The sequence below is a fragment of the Macaca thibetana genome, chromosome 5, assembly GCF_024542745.1.
Source record: "Macaca thibetana thibetana isolate TM-01 chromosome 5, ASM2454274v1, whole genome shotgun sequence".
Taxonomy (NCBI): domain Eukaryota; kingdom Metazoa; phylum Chordata; class Mammalia; order Primates; family Cercopithecidae; genus Macaca; species Macaca thibetana.
This window is the reverse complement of record NC_065582.1, coordinates 61,771,238-61,794,763: the sequence shown is the minus strand read 5'-3', so window position 1 is coordinate 61,794,763 and position 23,526 is coordinate 61,771,238. Positions and strand designations below refer to the sequence as shown.

The window sequence follows — 23,526 nt, the reverse complement described above, 5'->3', positions numbered from 1 at the left end:
GTGCAAAAATCACAAGCATGCCTATACACCAATAACAGACAGAGAGCCAAATCATGAGTGAACTCCCATTCACAATTGCTTCAAAGAAAATAAAATACCTAGGAATCCAACTTACAAGGGATGTGAAGGACCTCTTCAAGGAGAACTACAAACCACTGCTCAACGAAATAAAAGAGGACACAAACAAATAGAAGAACATTCCATGCCCCCAATAGGAAGAATCAATATCGTGAAAATGACCATACTGCCCAAGGTTATTTATAGATTCAATGCCATCCCCATCAAGCTACCAATGACTTTCTTCACAGAATTGGAAAAAACTGCTTTAAAGTTCATATGGAACCAAAAAGGAGCCTGCATTGCCAAGACAATCCTAAGTCAAAAGAACAAAGCTGGAGGCATCACGCTACCTGACTTCAAACTATACTACAAGGCTACAGTAACCAAAACAGCATGGTACTGGTACCAAAACAGAGATACAGACCAATGGAACAGAACAGAGCCCTCAGAAATAATACCACACATCTACAACCATCTGATCTTTGACAAACCTGAGAAAAACAAGAAATGGGGAAAGGATTCCCTATTTAATAAATGGTGCTGGGAAAACTGGCTAGCCCATATGTAGAAAGCTGAAACTGGATCCCTTCCTTACACCTTATACAAAAATTAATTCAAAATGGATTAAAGACTTGCATGTTAAACCTAAAACCATAAAAACCCTAGAAGAAAACCTAGGCAATACCATTCAGGACATAGGCATGGGCAAGGACTTCATGTCTAAAACACCAAAAGCAATGGCAACAAAAGCCAAAATTGACAAATGGGATCAATTAAACTAAAGAGCTTCTGCACAGCAAAAGAAACTACCATCAGAGTGAACAGAACCTACAGAATGGGAGAAAATTTTTGCAATCTACCCATCTGACAAAGGGCTAATATCCAGAATCTACAAAGAACTTAAACAAATTTACAAGAAAAAGTCAAACCACCCCATCAAAAAGTGGGCAAAGGATATGAACAGACACTTCTCAAAAGAAGACATTATGCAGCCAACAGACACATGAAAAAATGCTCATCATCACTGGCCATCAGAGAAATGCAAATCAAAACCACAATGAGATACCACCTCACACCAGTTAGAATGGTGATCATTAAAAAGTCAGGAACAACAGGTGCTGAAGAGGATATGGAGAAATAGGAACACTTTTACACTGTTGGTGGGACTGTAAACTAGTTCAACCATTGTGGAAGACAGTGTGGCGATTCCTCAAGGGTCTACAACTAGAAATACTATTTGACCCAGCCATTCCATTACTGGGTATATACAAAGGATTATAAATCATGCTGCTATAAAGACACATGCACACATATGTTTGTTGTGGCACTATTCACAATAGCAAAGACTGGGAACCAATCCAAATGTCCATCAATGATAGACTGGATTAAGAAAATGTGGCACATACACACCATGGAATACTATGCAGCCACAAAAAAGGATGAGTTCATGACCTTTGCAGGGACATGGATGAAGCTGGAAATCATCATTCTGAGCAAACTATGGCAAGGACAGTAAACCAAACACCGCAGATTCTCACTCATAGGTGGGAATTGAACAACGAGAACACTTGGACACAGGATGGAGAACATCACACACTGGGGCCTGTTAGAAGATATACCTAATGTAAATGACGAGTTAATGGGTGCAGCACACCAACACGGCAGATGAAACCTGCACGTTGTGCACATGTACCCTAGAACTTAAAGTATAATAATAATTTGTAAAAATGCATTTAATACCCTAATAAATACATTATAAAGACAAAATATCCTAAATTGTACCATCATAAGTTGGGGACCATCTGTATATCATCAAACAGGGCAAAATGTAGGGCTCTTCTGATTTTTTTGTTTGTTTTGACACGGTATCGCTCTGTCACCCAGGCTGTGGTGCAGTGGCGTGATCCTGGCACACTGCAGCCTTGGCCACCCAGGCTCAAGTGATCTTTCCATCTCAGCTTCCCAAGTAGCTGGGACCACAGGTGCAAGCCACCTCCCCCGGCTAAATTTTGTACTTTTTTGTAGAGACCGGGTTTCCGCTATTTTGCCCAGGCTGGTCTGGAACTCCTGGGCTCAAGTGATCTGCTTGCATCAACTTCCCAAAGTGCTGGGATCACAGACTTGAGCCACCACACCAGGTGGGGCTCTTCTTTTTGTTAAAATTGTTTCTAATACATATGGAGGGAGAACAATTATTTTGTAACTATCATAGTAAAGACTAGTTTAGGAAAAATCAATAATACTGCTAAATTGTGAAAGAGGGGTTTGCTGAGGAGCAGAATATTTGCAGAAAATTCAATGTCTCCCCCATAGATTGCTTATTAGTTGCAAGAGGAAAACCAGCAATTTATACCGTGGAGAAACTGGGATCAAATTAACATCACTAATGAGAGACAAACAATATCATGCGCCTCCAAATGTGGTCTCGTGTAAAGAATATAACCTCACATATGTAATATTACAATCAGGAATACATAACCTGAATCTAATCATGAGGAAACACGAGATAAACCCAAAGTAGGGAAGATTCTGTAAAATAACTGCAACACACACACACACACACACACACACACCCCTAAGGGTGGTGACAATGTGTCAATTTGATTGTTGTAATCATTTCACAATGTATTATGTATATCAAATCATCATGCTGTATAACTTGAATAAATACAATTTTTGTCAACTATACCTAACACTGAAATGAACAAATGAACAAATGATAAATAATTGGCCTGCACTCTTCAAAAATCTCAATGTCAGAAAAATACAAATGTGAGGAACTCTTCCATATTAAAGGAGATTAAAAAGATATGGTAACTAAATATAGTATGTGATCCTGTACTAGATCTATATTGGAGGGAAAAAAATGTTAAATTAAGACATTACTGGAAAAATTGACAAATCTGAATATTGGCTGTAGATTAGATTTCATATAAATATTGTATCAATGTTAAATACCCTTAATTTAATAAACATTCAAGAGGATACCCTGGTTCTTAAGAAATTCACACTTTAGAAATAAGGGGTAAAAGAGCATAGTGTATGTAACCTATTTTAGAATGATTCATAAAATACAAATAATAGGCTCATTATTTGTATATTTATACATGTATATTATACATGAAGAATAGTAAAACAAGTGTGGCAAAATGTTAAGAAGTGGTGGATCTCAGTAAAGGACAATAGGAGTTCTCTATTATTCTTATAACTTTTCTGTAAGCTTAAAATTATTTCAAAATACAAAGTTTAAAAAAAAAAAAAAAGGGCAGGGCTTGTAGGCTCACACCTGTACTCCTAGCACTTTGGGAAGCCGACGCGGGCAGATCACCTGACATCAGGAGTTCGAGACCAGCCTGGCCAACGTGGTGAAACCCCGTCTCTACCAAAAATACAAAAATCAGCCAGGCGTGGTGGCCCGTACCTGTAAATCCCAGCTACCCGGGAGGCTGAGGAAGGAGAATCGCTGGAACCCAGGAGATGGAGGCTGCAGTGAGCCGAGATCGAGTCACTGCACTCCAGCCTGGACGACAGTGAGAGACTCTGTCTCAAAAAAAAAGAAAAAGAATTATACACTAACATCGAGGAAAAGAGCTTTCATTTAATAACAGAGATCTAAGTTTGTGCGCTACTTCTGTTTGTTATATATCCTTCCTTAAGCGTCACACTTTTCTCACCTGCAAAACACCATCCCAAACTTACAGAAGTCTCTTTTGGTCCATACAAATTATGTGTATGAGAGATCTCCTAACTGTAAGTTATACAAATGACATTATAATGTTAAATACTTAGGAGTTTACCAAAATAAAGAATGGAGTTCTTAAGGTACCGTACACACTTATTACAGTTATAACAAACTATGGAATAAGCGGTAGTGGTGTAAACGGTGTTCCTTAAAGGAGGGTAATGTTTTTTTCCCTGTTCCGTCAAGTCTTAAACGCTTGACATTTTAAAATAGTTTTAAACCCTTTCCGGAATTAGAAGTGGTATTTCGGACCGTGAAGTAACCGATCTGCTATAAGTGTTCCATCTTTAAGGCCTGCTCTTTTACCCGTCTTCAGGAGGTCTTCCGAGAGAGGGCCCGCGGCATACTCCAGCCCAAGCCCGAACTCTCCGCAGCGCTTCCGGCCCTTGGCCCAGAAGTCTGGAACCCCGGGCCGGCTGCAAAGGAGTGTCTGCCGCGCATGCGCGCCCCGACTCAGCCTTTCCGTAGTGATCCTTCTCGTTACGTCACCACCGGCCTCGCTCGGACGGCAACCGGCGGGAGTTTTTCAAAATGGGAGTGCATAGGCACCGCCCAGGCCTCGGAAGGTGTCAGGGAGAACTTTCCGTGGTTTTAGCGTCGTCGCCTGGAGCGGCGGTCTAGAGAGCCGAGCCTGATGGGCGCCAAGACCGGCTGGCTGCTTGGAGCGCTGCCTCGAAGGGACTGCGTGAAGGAAACTAATCCGGAGAACCCAGGCCAGGGTCTGGAAATATGGCGACCTGCATCGGGGAGAAGATCGAGGTGAAAAGACTAGGCAGTCTGCAGCGGGGCGGGTGGGAGTAGTTGTGGGATGACACGAGACCGCTGTGGGAAGGGGAGCGAACGAAGCTAACGGCTGCGGGGCGGGCACCGAGGTGCTTAGGGAGGGTCCCAACCGCCCAGGCCTCAGCTGTTTAGGGGCGGAGCGGCCCGCCCCGCGGAGACAGTAAGAGTAGGGGAGGCGGGACAGGTGAGTCCCTCGCCGCCTGGCAGTGTCCCCAGGCACTGCGGCTTTCTGTCAGCAATCCCGCCCGAGCTGCCGCGCTAGAGCAGGGCAGGGCTGCCTCACACTTCTCCAAGGGGATGGCGGTTATCTCCGGCGGGAGCTGCGGCGGGATTCTGACCAGGCCCTCGGCTCCCAGGGGTTGGCTGGAGATGGGAGGAGGGCGCTTAGGCTGCACTGAGGTTGAGGAACCAGATCACTAGGGTGCACCATCACCCTGAGCTTCCAGTCCAGCCTGGAAGCTCAGGGATCCCCGCACGGAGTCAACATGCCTTCCACCCTAGACACCTGCTGCATCGAGGTGTAATACCTGCCTGAATTTTGTCAAATTCCCCACTCGATCCATTTTATCTTCTTTTTCCATCCCCTTCCCATCATCCTTTCTACTGTGAGTCATCACACATAATCTTTAATTTTAACTTTTAAGGATTTTAAAGTTGGAAATCTGCTTGGTAAAGGATCATTTGCTGGTGTCTACAGAGCTGAGTCCATTCACACTGGTTTGGAAGTTGCAATCAAAATGGTAAGAATAAACTAATCAATTTCTCTCCTGTACTTTGCAAGTAACTAGAGAGGTATCAGAGATGTAAGAAACTCCTTACCCACCAGCCTTTCCTTTGATTATGGTGTAAGGAACACTTTGCATAGGCAGAAGACAATAGTGCCAAGTCCAGCCGTTGAACTTAAGACTATTTTAGGAAAGCCTTGACCTTGCTTAAATAAGTTTTATCTTCATTAATGTTCAGTAGACCTCGTTTATGGTGTAATTATCCATACTTGGAGTAATTAGTAGAAATCAACTAACAAATAATTTGTTTGTAAGAGTTCATTGTGTATAATTCTGTATTTTCCTGTAACAATAAAAAATATTATTCTTGATTGTTAGAAGTCAGTCTAATAGGAGTAACATAAACATAAGCAAATTAAGAATCATTTGTCAGCCGGGTGGGTGGCTCACGCCTGTAACCTTAACACTTTGGGAGGCTGAGGCAGGTGGATCGCCTGAGCTCAGGAGTTTGAAAACAACTGTGCAACATGGTGAAACCTCCTCTCTACCAAAAATACAAAAATTAGCCGGTGCGGGCACGGTGGCACATGCCTGTAATCCCAGTACTTTGGGAGGCCGAGGCGGGTGGATCCCCTGAGGTCGGTAGTTCAAGACCAGCCTGACTAACATGGAGAAATCCCATCTCTACTAAAAATACCAAATTAGCCGAGTGTGGTGGCACACACCTGTAATCCCAGCTACTCTGGAGGCTGAGCAGGAGAATCGCTTGAATCCGGGAGGCAGAGGTTGTGGTGAGCCGAGATCGCACCATTGCACTCCAGCCCAGACAACAAGAGCAAAACTCCATCTCAAAAAAAAAAAAAAAAAATTAGCCGGGTGTGGCGGCACGTGCCTGTGGCCCCAGCTACTCAGGAGGCTGAGGTGGGAGGATTGCTTCCGCCTGGGAGGTTGAGGCTGCAGTGAACTGTGATCATGTCGCTGCACTCCAGCCTAGGTGACAGAGTGAGACCCTGTCTTTAAAAAAAAAAAAAAAATCATTTATCTAAACCACTTAGAAAAAGAAATGGAGGCCGGGCGCGGTGGCTCAAGCCTGTAATCCCAGCACTTTGGGAGGCCGAGACGGGCGGATCACGAGGTCAGGAGATCGAGACCATCCTGGCTAACACGGTGAAACCCCGTCTCTATTAAGAAATACAAAAAACTTTTGTATTTATACAGGTGGCGGGCGCCTGTAGTCGCAGCTACTCGGGAGGCTGAGGCCGGAGAATGGCGTAAACCCGGGAGGCGGAGCTTGCAGTGAGCTGAGATCCGGCCACTGCACTCCAGCCTGGGTGACAGAGCGAGACTCCGTCTCAAAAAAAAAAAAAAAAAAAAAAAGAAAAAGAAATGGAGGTTTTGCTTTAAAATTTGCCTGAATTGGGATTTTTTTTTTCTTACAGTTAGGCTGATTGTGCTATTAGATTATTTAAATTGAGATAGGATATTAGAATTAATTGGGCAAACTTTTACCAAGCATCCTCTCTGCCAAGCACTCTGCTAGGTGCATGAGGAAAACAGATAACAGTTGGTTGACCGCAAAGACATATAAAAGGACTTCAGTCTATTTTAAATTAAAGTATACTTTATTTTCAAAGTTCACTTTTAACCAGTTTACATTTGAAAGTCTGTCAACATTTAAACCTGTTATTTTTAGATAGATAAGAAAGCCATGTACAAAGCAGGAATGGTACAGAGAGTCCAAAATGAGGTGAAAATACATTGCCAATTGAAGCATCCTTCTATCTTGGAGGTAAGATACAAATTTTGTAGAAGTGACCAAGGACAGTGAATGTTTGAATATTTTAATTTATTATGCCCTTTCACATTTCAGCTTTATAACTATTTTGAAGATAGCAATTATGTATATCTGGTATTAGAAATGTGCCATAATGGAGAAATGAACAGGTATCTAAAGAATAGAGTGAAACCCTTCTCAGAAAATGAAGGTAGGCGTCTGTTTTTGTTTGTTTTGTTTGGGTGGATAAAAGTTTTGCATTTTAAAGTGTAGTTTTGAGGAATATGCTATTTTGTAATATATAGTAAAACTGTTTGAATTGTTACTTTCAGCTAGAAAAGATTTCCTCCGTCCCAAGCTGCTAATTCTTAATTCAATTATTACAGTAGTAAAGTAAGAAATTTGTTACCCTTCTGTCCTTAAAACATTTTAAATTAAATTATTGGCAGCAGTTTACTGTGTATTTTTTCAAATGTAGTAAGCTTTTTAGGATGCCATTGGTGACTATAAAGTAGTTCTAAATCAAGCACAAATAGCCATTGAAACTGTTTATTATAGAAAACATGAAACATGCAAGTAGTGTTCTATAATGAGTCCCCTGAACTTAACACTCAGCTTCCCAAACTAGTGACTCATGGTCATATTATTTCATCTTTACCGTTTTTACTACCCTGATTTTCCAAAGTATTTTGACGCAAATTATAGACATATTTTTAACTATAAATATTTCAAAATATAGATTTCTTTAAAAACATAGCCACAAAGTCATTATCACACCTAATAATTCTTTACTATCAAATATATAGCTTCAGACTTCCTCAATTTCTCATGATTTTTTGCAGTTCAAAGCAGAACCAAATAAGGTCTATACATTAACACAAATTATTGTTTTCAAGTTATCTTGCTCTGCTAACTGAGATTACAGACAGGCTAACAGAAGTAGTTGCTGATAGGCTTCTTGTACATCTGAATCTATATAAGCCATTTGGAAAACAATGTGGGCATAACATTAGAGTTACGGGAATATTTATATTCTTTGACTCAGGTTCCATTGTTAGACGTTTATTGCAAAGAAATAATGCAAATTGAAAAAAAATGATACTCATATTGATAATGACTACTGCATTTTTTTATAATACTTCATAAAAAAGGCCTTATTAGGCCGGGCGCAGTGGCTCACGCCTGTAATCCCAGCACTTTGGGAGGCTGAGGCAGGTAGATCACCTGAGGTCAGGAGTTCGAGACCAGCCTGGCCAACATGGTGAAGCCCTGTCTCTAATAAAAATGCAAAAATTAGCCGAGCATGGTGGCTCATGCCTGTAATCCCAGCTACTTGGGAGGCTGAGGTGGTTGGATCACAAGGTCCGGAGATCAAGACCATCCTAGCCGACATAGTGAAACCCCGTCTCTACTGAAAATACAAAAAAATTAGCTGGGTGTGGTGGTACTCTCCTGTAATCCCTGCTACTTGGGAAGCTGAGGCAGGAGAATTGCTTGAACCCTGGAGGCGGAGATTGCAGTGAGCTGAGATTGTGCCACTGCACTCCAGCCTGGTGACAGCAAGACTCCATCCTAAAAAAAAAAAAAAAAACTTACAAACTGAGTACTTGGGAGAGTTTGGGGGACATCGATGGAACTTTAGCTTTTTCTTTTTTTTAACAATTAGAATATATGTATGAAATGTTTGTGCAATTGTTTTTCTTTTTTTTTTTTTTTTTTATTTGAGACAGAGTCCTGCTCTGTCGCCCAGGCTGGAGTGCAGTAGCGCTATCTTGGCTCACTGCAAGCTCCTCCTCCCGTGTTCATGCCATTCTTCTGCCTCAGCCTCCTGAGTAGCTGGGACTGCAGGCACCTACCACAGCGCCCAGCTAATTTTTCTGTATTTTTTGTAGAGATGGGGTTTCACTGTGTTAGCCAGAATGGTCTCGATCTCCTGACCTCGTGATCTGCCCATCTTGGCCTCCCAAAGTGCTGGGATTACAGGCGTGAGCCACTGTGCCTGGCCCAGTGTGCAACTGTTTTTCTTAATTGCCATGGTTACCCTAATGACTCTTAATTGCTAAAAAAAATTAAGCTTCTCTTAACTGCATGTAAAACACTCATCAGTTGGAAAGAACAAAGATTAAAAGGAATGCCTAGTTTTCTTAAAGGTTGATATGATATCTTTAGAGTGGTGTGATGGTACCACTCTGGTAATTGCTGGTAATTAAAGTGACTGGTAAATCTAAGCTCCAAGCCAGTGTTCTACTACAATGCTGGAATATTGTAGTAGAACATTTACCTGGGTTTCATAATGTATACTAAATACTAGATGCTGAATCTTCCAGAGTTTCCAAATTGTAAATTATCTTTTTTTAAATCCTAACAGCTCGACACTTCATGCACCAGATCATTACAGGGATGTTGTATCTTCATTCTCATGGTATACTACACCGGGACCTCACACTTTCTAACCTCTTACTTACTCGTAATATGAACATCAAGATTGCTGATTTTGGGCTGGCAACTCAGTTGAAAATGCCACATGAAAAGCACTATACATTATGTGGAACTCCTAACTACATTTCACCAGAAATTGCCACTCGAAGTGCACATGGCCTTGAATCTGATGTTTGGTCCCTGGGCTGTATGTTTTATACATTACTTATCGGGAGACCACCCTTTGACACTGACACAGTCAAGAACACATTAAATAAAGTAGTATTGGCAGATTATGAAATGCCAACTTTTTTGTCAATAGAGGCCAAGGACCTTATTCACCAGTTACTCCGTAGAAATCCAGCAGATCGTTTAAGTCTGTCTTCAGTATTGGACCATCCTTTTATGTCCCAAAATTCTTCAACGAAAAGTAAAGATTTAGGAACTGTGGAAGACTCAATTGATAGTGGGCATGCCACAATTTCTACTGCAATTACAGCTTCTTCCAGTACCAGTATAAGTGGTAGTTTATTTGACAAAAGAAGACTTTTGATTGGTCAGCCACTCCCAAATAAAATGACTGTATTTCCAAAGAATAAAAGTTCAAATGATTTTTCTTCTTCAGGAGATGGAAGCAGTTTTTATACTCAGTGGGGAAATCAAGAAACCAGTAATAGTGGAAGGGGAAGAGTAATTCAAGATGCAGAAGAAAGGCCACATTCTCGATACCTTCGTAGAGCTTATTCCTCTGATAGATCTGGCACTTCTAATAGTCAATCTCGAGCAAAAACATATACAATGGAACGATGTCACTCAGCAGAAATGCTTTCAATGTCCAAAAGATTAGGAGGAGGTGAAAATGAAGAGAGATACTCACCCACAAACAACAATGCCAACATTTTTAACTTCTTTAAAGAAAAGACATCCAGTAGTTCTGGATCTTTTGAAAGACCTGATAACAATCAAGCACTGTAAGAATAACTCTATCAAAGACATTTTGGTTTTTGTAACATTATACTAGTATAAATATGAAGCTGCATCTAAGCGGGGGGTTACCAGGGAAATGAATGTCTAAAAAAAAAAAAAAAACAAAAACACTCATATGGATTTTGACCTATGGTTAACAGTCTTAAAAGGAGTGTGTGTTTTCATGAATGTGTTTATAAAATTGTTTAATATTTGGAAATTCTTAGTCTTATTTTTTAATTTTATATGGAGTGAGTCTCCAGTGCAAGGTATCATATATATTAGTCATGCCTTACCCCCAAAGTACTTTAATAATAACTGTATACATAGATAGAAAAGCTGAGCCTGAGTGTTCATAACACTGACTGCTTCCAACATGAAAACTAATTTTTAGTGACTGTAGTGTGTGATTTTTTCTTTTTCTATTCATTTTATGATTTTTATGCTTAAATTATAAGAGGGCAGTAGCCACATAGAAATGCTGTCAAAGTACCCTGGGCATTTTGGCATGGGAGTTTAGCTTTTTAGAGATAGCATAGTTATGCCAATATTGTTTTCTATAGTTATTCTAAAATGTTCAGGTATTCAAATCAGAAGAAATCCTTTTCTAATATTTTTACCTTAAAAAGTTACCTGATAATTTTTTATTAGCTTATGAGATTTTTTTGTTTGTTTATATAGCTCCAGTCATCTTTGTCCAGGAAAAACTCCTTTTCCATTTGCAGACCCGACACCTCAGACTGAAACGGTACAACAGTGGTTTGGGAATCTGCAAATAAATGGTGAGTTTTTAATGGAGTATTTAATCAAGAATTAATTACTTGGACACTTACCAAGCATTGCAGTGTTGTATATGAGATTTTTAAAGAAAATCATTTTCTTGCTTGGTGCAGTAGTTCATGTCTGTAATCCCAACACTTGTGAGGCCAAGGCAGGTGGATTGCTTGAGGCCAGGAGTTCAAGACCAGTTTGGGCACATAACAAGACCCTGTATCTACAAAAAATAAAAAATCAGTTGAGTCGGCATGTATCTGTAGTGCCAGCTACTTGAGAAACTAAGCCGGGAGGATTGCCTGAGCCCAGGATTTCAAGGCTGCAGTGAGCTATGATCACACTGCACTCCAGCCTGTGTGACAAGAGACAGAGACCCTGTTTCAAAAAAAAAAAAGCATTGGCCAGGTGTGGTGGCTCATGCCTGTAATCCTAGCACTTTGGGAGGCCAAGCCAGGCAGATCACTTGAGGTCAGGTGTTCAAGACCAGCCTGGCCAACATGGTGAAACCCCGTATCTACTAAAAATACAAAAATTAGCTGGACGTGGTGGCACACACCTGTAATCCCACCTACTTGGATGGCTGAGGCACAAGAATCACTTGAACCCGGGAGACAGAGGTTGCAGTGAGCTGAGATCACGCCACTGCACTCCAGCCTGGGTGATAGAGTGAGACTCTGTCTCAGAAGAAAAAAAAAGCACTTTCAGTATGTCTCAATAAAGCTGTCTTACAGTGTTTGAATATTTGCTATAAGTCAGCCACTGTCCTTAATGTTTAACATATATTAAGTTCTCACAAACATGAGGAAGATACTGTTATTATCTCCTTACAGATGAGGAAACTGGGTACACATCTCAATTTGCCCAAGCTATGTGACCATTCAGTAGAGGAGCCAGGGTTCGAACATAAGTAGTCTGGCTCGGAGACTTTATTCTTAACCCCTGCTCTTGCAGCCACTCTATAATCAGCACCTTCTATCAGTGCCCATAAAATAATCAAAAGATGATTGACCTTATTTTTAAGTGGAAGCTGATAAGGACATTATAGGGTACCAGTGGGACCTCACACTAAAGTACAGAGCTACTAAAACCTAAACATTTTTAAACAGCTGTCATCCAAGTCATTATGTTGTTTATAATACAGAGTTTGAAGGTTAAATAATGAACATGACAGATTCACAGAAGGTGAACTGGGAAATAATGATGGAAAAAAGAATAAAAAAGACATATGGAGGGGAGGAGATGATTTTTTACCAAGTATCGTATTGCCTCATAGACAAAAAGCAAATAACACAGCTGTAATTTAAGCAGAGTTGTATGTTATCTTGAGTCTATTCTTCTTTTCTTTTTTTTTAATGTATATTATTCTCAGAAGCCCAAAAGGAAATTAATCTTTTGTACTAATTGGAGATAATTCAGGTTTGTTTTTTAAACTATAAAACTGCCACATACTTAGTTTTTCACATCTGTTGTGTTTACAGATACTTATATTTAGTAACACAGACTTGTCTGAGATGGAGAAATAACCTTGTTTATAATAATCCAGTAGTGCTCCTGCAATTTTTCAGTATATTATTTGATACAAAATACTTTCTGTCATAATGAGAGTGGGGGGAAAGCAGTAAAAAGTCATTTAAGAAAAAAACTGTAATTCAAATTTTTAGAGTGTAGCATTGAAAAATTGCCTTACCAAGTTTTATATAATCTAATCATTTGAAGCCTTTAAAAGATGCTGTTCTATATGTGAACTTTAAAACCATACAAAATAAAAATTGGTAAAATTAATGACTTTTTAAAAATGTGTGTGCAAGTACATTTGTAATGTTAAATATTACTGTTAAAGCTGTTCATATAGTGTTTTTGCTTTTAGTTGCATATTTTCATTAATTACAAGTATTTCTAAGTAAAGATGGGCTAGACAGTTCTTAGCTTAAAGAGAGTAAATTTATATATTTTTCTCATGTAGAATGATTACTTGGGAACTCAAATCTGCTTTTGTTGCAGCATTGGCGATTGCATGCTTTAGGATTAATAGGTGACCATATAGTGACTGGTTTTTGCCTTAATTGAAAAATTAATTTTATGTTAATATCTTTTGTGTCTTAGTCTTAGGAATACTAAAGATATTTCTTCACAATCTGGTTTAAAATGTTCTTTCAAAGTCATGTCTTAAACTGCTTATTTGTTAGAAAATTATGAGCTCTTATTTTGTTTTTTTTACTAGATTTCTTTTGTTTAAAAAATGCTATTATAATCAGAGTGACATTGTTTTGGGTCAACTTGAGTTTTTAGTTATTTACTAAATTGCTTCATTCTATGTATATTACAGCTCATTTAAGAAAAACTACTGGATATGACAGCATCAGCCCAAACCGGGATTTCCAGGGCCATCCAGATTTGCAGAAGGACACATCAAAAAATGCCTGGACTGATACAAAAGTCAAAAAGAACTCTGATGCTTCTGATAATGCACATTCTGTAAAACAGCCAAATACCGTGAAATATATGACTGCACTTCACAGTAAACCTGAGATAATCCAACAAGAATGTGTTTTTGGCTCAGATCCTCTTTCTGAACAGAGCAAAACTAGGGGTATGGAGCCACCATTGGGTTATCAGAATCGTACATTAAGAAGCATTACATCTCCGTTGGTTGCTCACAGGTTAAAACCAATCAGACAGAAAACAAAAAAGGCTGTGGTATGTCTGTTATTTTCCTAAGTTACTACATAACATTTTACTTGAGAATACAATTCTTGAAAACATATTTTTTAGTCCTCTGTAATGTCCTTGTACTTTGGGGTGTATACATGATCAACTTTATTAAAGAGAAAAGAGACTGGGTGTTTATGGAAAAACAGCTCTTGTTTCCCTGTCTTCTTAAGAATAGTGAATTGATACTGATATGTTTTGAATTTTAAATTATTAATTTAAAGTAGATTTGAATGAAAAACATTTTAAAATAATACTGGCTCTATGCTGGGTTAAAGATTATTTTGTTCACAATTCCAGTCAGTGAGCTAATATTATCCTTTTGCTTCTATTTTTATTGTTTCTAAATTTAATCCCATCTCAATTTTTAAAAAACTAGAAAATATAACTTTTATTTTTTTAGCATCTGGAACTAAAGAAAAGGCATATGCACATTTAAGTTTAGAGTTTAAAAATTATTGTATGTGAACTGAGAATGCTGTGTGTTTTTTTAATTCTATCTTTATCCTGTTCTTTGTTCGCATTTTACTTCCCATTTCATCCTTGCCTTTGTTTGGCTTGCTATTATCTTTTCAAAGTCCTTATTCTCCACCCTACCTTCTGTTTGCTTTCTGCTCATCATTTGACACTTCATTATACATTCTTACCTTTGCACCATATGGTTCACAGTTGTGCTCAAATATACCTCTGATCTGGACTGTTATAGTGAAGCAGCTATTTGATTTTGACTTCAATATTTGTTTCTGCCATGGTTAAGTACTCCTAAGTATTATGTATGTCAGAGCTGTTCTAGTAAACAAAATAATTATTACTGATTTTTTGGGTTTTTTTTTTTAGGTGAGCATACTTGATTCAGAGGAGGTGTGTGTGGAGCTTCTAAAGGAGTATGCTTCTCAAGAATATGTGAAAGAAGTTCTTCAGATATCTAGTGATGGAAATATGGTAATGTGTAGTTACTTTATTACCTTGCAACTTCAAATTATCGTTTAAGCACATTTAGCATTCTAATTCATTTTATAATGATAAGGTTTTTTTTAATCAGTTTCCTGGTATGATAGTGTCTCTGGAATTCAAAAATTGAAATAGCATATTAAATATATTTAAATAAATTGGTGCAGTGTTAAAAATAATTATATCTGGTAAGAAAATCTAAACTTTTGGTTTAAGTTAAAAAACAAAAAAATTACTTTTACATAATATGTAACATTTTTCTATAAAATAATATTTAATGTTACATTTAAACACTTTTTATATGTTTTAGCAAAATATAGTACTGGAACTTAATGTCATGTAATTAGAATTTTTAAAAAATATTTTGGCAGATCACTATTTATTATCCAAATGATGGAAGAGGTTTTCCTCTTGCTGATAGACCACCCTCACCTACTGACAACATCAGTAGGTACAGCTTTGACAATTTACCAGGTATGTGAATTTACTAGGGAGTAAATTTTGATAGTAGATTTATATGTATATATGTATAAACTCCATATATAGATATAATAAATTATAAATAGCTTCAGTCAAACTTAAGGTCATATATTCTTGTACTTTGTTTCTGGTGAGAGTTGCATGCCTTTAATGCAATGTTTATTGTTAATATTCTGTGTTATAATGGTACTGTAAGTAAAAACTAACGCTAGAACATTAGTCATATGTCTCACAAATGTAATTTGTATACTTGTTTAGAATGTGGCTATAGTTGTGTTAAAAAAATTTCAACATTGTGCTTGCTTCAGAGCACATATACTAAAGTTGGAATGTTACAGAGAACATGGCCCCCGTGACTCACAAATTTATGAAGCCTTCTGTATTTAAAGAATAATTCACCATGTATGTGGCTTTTCACCTTTGAAATCACTGCTGCTACATAAGTGATTATTTATAATTATAGTTAACCAAATTTGACTCCCAGTTTGGTTTCTGAATATTATGGACTGGGGACATAAGTACTGAATAGTAAGACTTCATTGAGGTTACTCTTAGAAAAGAATAAGAAAATCTGTCTAATGTAACCCTATTAGAAATCACAATAAATAGATAAAACTATACGTCAGGTCAACACTTTCTTTCCTAATGTTAAGTTTTTTTTTTTTTTTTTTCCTTAGAAAAATACTGGCGAAAATATCAATACGCTTCCAGGTTTGTACAGCTTGTAAGATCTAAGTCTCCCAAAATCACTTATTTTACAAGATACGCTAAATGCATTTTGATGGAGAATTCTCCTGGTGCTGATTTTGAGGTTTGGTTTTATGATGGTAAGTACCATTTGGAAATGGTAATTTGTTCCTTTAGTTTGTAATTTAGTAGTTATGTATATGTGGGTTTTTAAAATTCAACACAGCCAGTTTTAAAGATGTGTATGTGTGTAACTATACATATAAATTGCACATCAGAGTATACATGTCAGATCATATTAACCAAAATTTATCGAGCCTTCCTTTAAACAATTTATCCTATAATATGTATATTGGTCCTCTTTTCCTACTTAGCTCCGGTTTACATCTAGGCTGATGGTATAAAAATCACATGAAATGAGCGATGTCCTATTTATTATTAGAACTCTTAAATGGACATATACCAAATTATCAGAATTATAAATGTAGCAAAAAGGATAGGGTTGAGTCTAAATCTATTCTGTAAAGATGAATGTTCTTATTTTCTAAATCTATTCTATAAAAATGAACTATTTTTTAATCTATAAAGCTCCTTTAAGGGACACAAAGCATTCATATCACACAGTACACATATAATTATAGCTATCCTTCAATTATGTTTTTGTATGAATATAGTGATTTTTTAAAATATAGAAGTATCAGGCTTAAACCAGATATATGTTGGGAAAAATATGGATGACCTATATTTATTGAATACTTTGATAGTCTCATTTTATTAATAGTCAATAAATGAATAAAAACGATACCTTGATCTAGGTGCCATTATATACTGGTATGATAATAAATATAAATCTAGGAATATTTTAAAAAAGGATAAGAAAACAGTTTCCTGATTTTTTTTTTTTTTTTTTTTTAGGGGTAAAAATACACAAAACAGAAGATTTCATTCAGGTGATTGAAAAGACAGGGAAGTCTTACACTTTAAAAAGTGAAAGTGAAGTTAATAGCTTGAAAGAGGAGATGAAAATGTATATGGACCATGCTAATGAGGTACATACCTAATTATAGGTTTTTCATACCAATTAATAACGATTACAAATGACATAGGTGAAACAATGACGGAAGCACTCTTCTTTTGAAATAGGGTCATCGTATTTGTTTAGCACTGGAATCCATAATTTCAGAAGAGGAAAGGAAAACTAGGAGTGCTCCCTTTTTCCCAATAATCATAGGAAGGTAAATGTCTGAAAATTTTAAACATGTGGCTAAAATGTTTTAAAAGTTTGGTGTTTATATTATAAACATTCTTTAGTTTCTGTAAATTGAAAGCTTCAAGGGAATATATTTGGACTTTTCTCCTTCAGAAAACCTGGTAGTACTAGTTCACCTAAGGCCTTATCACCTCCTCCTCCTGTGGATTCAGATTACCCAACGAGAGATAGAGCATCTTTCAATAGAATGGTCATGCATAGTGCTGCTTCTCCATCACAGGCACCAATCGTTAATCCCTCTGTAAGTAAATATATGTCACTTCTATACTTTAAACCTTTCAATGATTGCCTGATGCCCTTCATATAAAATAGTTTATTGTGACTTTACTATCATCTACGTACTTTTCCAGCCTCATCCTGAGCCACTTTATCCTATACTATCTATGTTTGAGCCTCAAAGGCCTTCTTTCAGTTCTTTAAACAAGTCAAAGGGCCTTTTCACATGCTGTTCACTTGACCTGGAACTCTTTTCCCCAAACACTTAACTTTATATGCGTAAGTCTTATTTTTCAAGTCTCTGTTTAAATGTTACCTCAATGAGCCCTAATCTCAGCCCTCTCGGAAAAGCTAAATGTATTAACATATACATATATAGTTGTTTTATTTTTACTAGTAATATATCATTAATTGCCTAAATGCTCATGATAGACTCATGGTTAAATTTATTATATATTTAATGAACATGGCGATGAAGATTATATAGCAGTGTAGAAAAATGCAACATTAAAGAAACAGGTGTGTATGTTTGTGTGTACTCACACACATGCACAAAAAGAACATGCCATGGGATAAAAAGATGAAAGAAATCCACCAAAATGAAAACAGCAATTCTGCAGGGGGATGGGGGATTCTTTTCTGTATTTTTCTAATTTCCAATAATGTAGTTATATTTTCATTAAAACATTTTTGTTTTTAAAAAATTAAGCTAATGAAAAATCCCATAATTGTCTGCTTTTGCTGAATTTGGCTTATAAAAATGCTGAGGAATAATATCTTCCTGTCTTTTATTCTTTGTAGATGGTTACAAATGAAGGACTTGGTCTTACAACTACAGCTTCTGGAACAGACATCTCTTCTAATAGTCTAAAAGATTGTCTTCCTAAATCAGCACAACTTTTGAAATCTGTTTTTGTGAAAAATGTTGGTTGGGCTACACAGGTGAGAAGTTTCTAGTACAGTGCATTTTCTTGTTATGAATTTCTTTTCATTTTCACACTGATAAGACAATTACCAAAAAATACAAATCATTGTAATGCTATATTTTTACAAGGAAGTTTTGTACCTTTTTACATTAGTTATATCATGAAAAATGTTAACTTCTTAAATTTGTGTTCAGTTGGAAGACTCCAGACATTGCTGATAACAGGTTGTCTGCTAGGGCTTGGGTGACCTACTTTTGCCATTTGTTTTTAAATTAGAGGTCATGATAGTGACTAATTGTGAAGAGTAGAGTGTGATATCTGTGACGTTTTAGGTTTTGGAAATTATTTGTAATCAATATTAGTAGAGTAACTTTTTATTTTTTTGAGATGGAGTCTCACACTCTCGCCCAGGCTGGAGTGCAGTGGCGCAATCTCAGCTCACTGCAAGCTCCGCCTCCTGGGTTCACGCCATTCTCCTGCCTCAGCCTCCTGAGTAGTTGAGACTACAGGCGCCCACCACCATGCCCAGCTAATTTTTTGTATTTTTAGTAGAGACGGAGTTTCACCATGTTAGCCAGGATGGTCTCAATCTCCTGACCTTGTGATCTGCCCGCCTCAGCCTCCCAAAGTGCTGGGATTACAGGCGTGAGCCACTGCACCCAGCCAGTAGAGTAACTTTCATTTGGCAAAAGAAGAAAAGGATTTTTCCATTAAAAGTCAAGTGAAAGCCAGGTGTGATGTCACGTGCCTATAGTCCCAATTACTCAAGAATCTGAGGTGGGAGGGTCATTGGAGTCCAGGAGTTTGAGGCCAGCCTGGGCAACAAAGCAAGACCCCATCTCTTTTAAAAAGTGAAGTCAGTATTGAGTTTCAAACTTTTATGTAGTTGTGAACCTATATGTGTATATTATCTAAAATCTTGAAACTTGGAGACTTCTGAGCCTGACACATGTACTTTTACTTAACAGTGAAGTAAAATGCAACCTAGTACTTTATGGGGGTAGGTAACATTTGTTGGGCACCTGCTTTGTGGTACCTACCATGTTTTTCACATACATTGTCTAGAGTTTATCCCCCAAAATAACCTAGTAAAGGTGATGTATCTCCTTTTATAGATAGTAAAATTATGCTTCATAATGGTAGAGTAACTTACACAATCCTGTACTATACTCTTAAGTTGGCAGAGTCCAGATGTAAGCCTAGGTCAGTTTGATTTGGCGTCCATGTACTATGCACTTCTCCATTTTGAGTGACACATTGTGACTATTAATGACTAAAGAAGAAGTTTCAGAGGCTAAAATGTAATATTCTCAGGCCAGGAAAGAAATTCTGATGGCTTAAGGACAAAGAAAATGTTGCTTTTATTTCCTAAATCTCTTCTTGTTAAATACTAAATATTTCTTGTGGGGGGAAAAAACCAACAACCAAGAAATCCTAGTGGAAATTAATGGGAAACGGGATTCACTTATAATAATTTTAATATTATAATATCTTAGCTATTAAAGGAATAACCTGAAAAAGACATGAATATTCTCAGTGCTACTGCCATCATAGCCCCAAATTTGTAGTCACTTAGAGAGTTTTTTTTTTTAACTGTGGAAAACCTGTTAAATATGTTAAATATTAATACAGAACCACAAACCCTCTCCTGTATAGTAATTTTGTATGCTGCTACTGCTGCTTTTTTTTTTTTTTTTCTATGCCTGTTCTTACCCATGCTTACTATTTTTCTAGTTAACTAGTGGAGCTGTGTGGGTTCAGTTTAATGATGGGTCCCAGTTGGTCGTGCAGGCAGGAGTGTCTTCTATCAGTTATACCTCACCAAATGGTCAAACAACTAGGTAAGTTCTTAAAATACTGGTTGAGATTCAGCCGTTTGCTATAATTTCTCTTTCTCTATGTGTTGAAATAGATGATTTAATAAAGATACTTCTTTCATTTTGACAATGATCGTGTGATTCTTTAAACTGTTAATTATTCTTAGCAGTTCATATAGTCATTAATGCATATTTTATGATTATCTATATTAAACGCAGGGCAACTGGTATGAGTAATCCACTCTAAGAGGCTGGGTTCCTTGTAGCCTCACTGTTATAGCGTAACTCGATGGCCCTTTTCAGAAGTAAGGGACTTCTAATTCTAGGTTCAAATAATATACCACACCTGTTTACTTAAAAGAACAGAAAAAAGAAATCTTTATTTTAAGATATAACCTGCTTATTTTTCCCAAATGAAAGGCTATATCCCCAATCTAATGTAAAGTGATTAATGTTTGAAAGACTTTTTTGAATGTGTATATTCATTCTATATGAAAATGTGTGTCAGGCACCAAGCCAAAAATAAGAAATCTGGCAATGCGAAAAAAAAGGAGTTGTTTGCTTTCCTCATTTAAATCAGAACTTACTAAAAATAGGGTACTGACGATGCCAATGCAGATGTGCTCTTTTATGAGAACTGCTTATTGTAATGGAAGTACTTGGGACAAATATGTGTAGATACCTGCCAACTGCATTTTTGTGTTAAATTTAGATAATGCAGTGCCATCACTTAAATAACTATGTTTCAAGTGAGAGGCTTTTTCAAAAGCTCTTTGAGGTGCTCCAGAAAGTGGAAGGATGCAGATGCAAAGTGGGTAAAACCCTTGTTCCCAGGATACATGTTGACATTTTATTTGGTATGGTCATTTGGAAATTGCTAACATTTAAAAAGAAATATATTCATAATGTGTTTAGCTTGATATTTTTCTGTATAATTAGGGCTTTTTTTTTTTTTTTTTTTTTTTTGGAGACAGTCTCGCTCTGTTGCCCAGGCTGGAGTCAGTGGTGTGACAACCTCCGCCTCCTGGGTTCAAGCAATTCTCCTGCCTCAGCCTCCCAAGTAGCTCAGATTACAGGCATACACCACCACACCCGGCTAATTTTGTATTTTCAGTGAAGACAGGGTCTCCACATTTTGGCCAGGCTGGTCTCAAACTGCTGACCTCGTGATCCTCCCACTTTGGCCTCCCAAAGTGCTGGGATTACAGACGTTAGCCACCACGCCTGTCTGGGGCCTTTTAAATTTAATGAGGAATCCAGATATTTGGCTTGCTTTTGAAATGATGAAGCCAGTTAAAGTTTGTCTAATTTTCCTTCTGTTATTTAAATATATTTAGAAAATGGTCTGTTTTAAAAGAAAAGAAACTGTGTATGCTTCACTTGATTTAGGTATCTAATAAATAATTGTTATAATTTTTCTATGGTGCCCCTTGTTATTGAAGAATTACCGAAAAATATAATGTGCTTTTTGGGACTCTCAGAACCAAGTAATTCAGTTATGATTTTGTCTTTTTTTCTTTTGCTTCATTTAGGTATGGAGAAAATGAAAAATTACCAGAATACATCAAACAGAAATTACAGTGTCTGTCTTCCATCCTTTTGATGTTTTCTAATCCGACTTCTAATTTTCATTGATTAAAACTCCTTTCAGACATATAAGTTTAATAAATAACTTTTTTGTTGGCTTTCAAGTAAAGTGATTTTTTTTAATCTAATATAAAGTCTTCAGAAAGCCTTTCTAGGAAAGAATTTTAACCTATAATGTAAAGGATGTATTCTGAGAGAACAAAGCAGAATGAAACTTGAATCACTTACTAAATATAGTGGGTATAAAACAGAATACCTGACTTTGCTCTTAGACCTTAACTCCCAAACTTACTATGTTCATATATTTGTATTGAACAATCTTTTAAGAGCAAAAATGTAAATGATGTGTGGTTTATTTGTGCTTTTATTGTTTTCCCTGCGTCTCAGACATGTTGAGAATCATGGACAAAACCTGCTGGAATTTTGGAATTTTTGAACATGTAAATAATGTATATTTATGTTATAAGTAACATATGTAAACATGTATATTTGTTTTATATTTATTTTTGTAGCACCAGTGTGTCTCATGAAACATTTTTGCAAATGCATTTTATAAAAAAATAATAAATATAGTGATAAGTTACATTATCTTTTGATTCATTTAATTAAATACTTATTTTAAAATAACTTACCAGTAAACTCACTTTTTAAATTTTGTTGCCTGTTGAGGAGTCAATTAAATTTTAAATATTAATTTTGCAAATGTTAAATACATTGTTTCTCTATTATCTGAAAATCTTGGTATATTTTAATGAATTTTTTTTTAGTTATACGTTAAGTTCTGGATTACATGTGCAGAACGTGCAGTTTTGTTACATAGGTATACATATACCATGGTAGTTTGCTGCACCCATCAACCCGTCACCTACATTGGATATTTCTTCTAATGTTATCCCTCCCCTAGCCTCCCATCCCCCTCAGGCCCCGGTGTGTAATGTTCCCCTTCCTAGGTCCATGTGTTTTTGTTTTTTGTTTTGTTTTGTTTTGTTTGAGACAGAGTCTCACTCTGTTGCCCAGGCTGGAGTGCAATAGCGCTATCTCATCTCACTGCAACCTCTGCCTCTCAGGCTTCAAGCGATTCTCCTGCCTCAGCCTCCCAAGTAGCTGGGATTACAGGTGCATGCCACCATGCCCAGCTAATTTTTGTATTTTTAGTAGAGATGGGGTTTTGCCATGTTGGCCAGGCTGGTCTTGAACTCCTGACCTCAGGTGATCTGCCCACCTTGTCCTCCCAAAGTACTGGGATTACAGGCATGAGCCACCACGCCCAGCCCCATGTGTTCTTATTGTTCGACTCCCACTTATGAATGAGAACATGCAGTGTTTGGTTTTCTAATCTTGTGATAGTTTGCTGAGAATGATGGTTTCTAGCTTCATCCATGTCCCTGCAAAGGACATGAACTCATCCTTTTTTATGGCTGCATAGTATTCCATGGTGTATATGTGCCACATTTTCTTAATCCAGTCTATCACTGATGGGCATTTGGGTTGGTTCCAAGTCTTTGCTATTATGAATAGTGCTGCAATAAATGTACGTGTGCATGTGTCTTTATCATAGAAAGATGTATAATGCTTTAGTTATATGCCCAGTAATGGGATTGCTGGGTCAAATGGTATTTCTAGTTCTAGATCCTCGAGGAA

At 37.2% G+C, this 23,526-nt stretch overlaps 1 protein-coding gene across 3 annotated transcripts; it reads left to right on the top strand.

Moving 5' to 3' along the window:
• Positions 1 to 4,257: 4,257 nt before the first annotated feature.
• PLK4 (polo like kinase 4) lies at positions 4,258 to 22,468 on the top strand. 3 transcript variants are annotated; one of them, XM_050789933.1, is made up of 16 exons: positions 4,258 to 4,561; positions 5,230 to 5,325; positions 7,004 to 7,099; positions 7,181 to 7,295; positions 9,453 to 10,473; positions 11,150 to 11,250; positions 13,569 to 13,939; positions 14,789 to 14,893; positions 15,274 to 15,376; positions 16,060 to 16,209; positions 16,985 to 17,118; positions 17,213 to 17,304; positions 17,433 to 17,580; positions 18,357 to 18,497; positions 20,216 to 20,322; positions 21,831 to 22,468. In XM_050789933.1, the coding sequence occupies exons 1-16, from the start codon at positions 4,532 to 4,534 to the stop codon at positions 21,931 to 21,933; spliced, it is 2,913 nt and encodes a 970-aa protein (XP_050645890.1). In that variant the 5' UTR covers positions 4,258 to 4,531; the 3' UTR covers positions 21,934 to 22,468. The 3 variants fall into 3 exon arrangements, with proteins under 3 accessions (XP_050645890.1, XP_050645893.1, XP_050645892.1); XM_050789936.1 differs by having other exon boundaries at positions 4,282 to 4,561; positions 10,128 to 10,473; XM_050789935.1 differs by lacking the exon at positions 4,258 to 4,561 and adding an exon at positions 4,662 to 4,769.
• Positions 22,469 to 23,526: the final 1,058 nt, after the last annotated feature.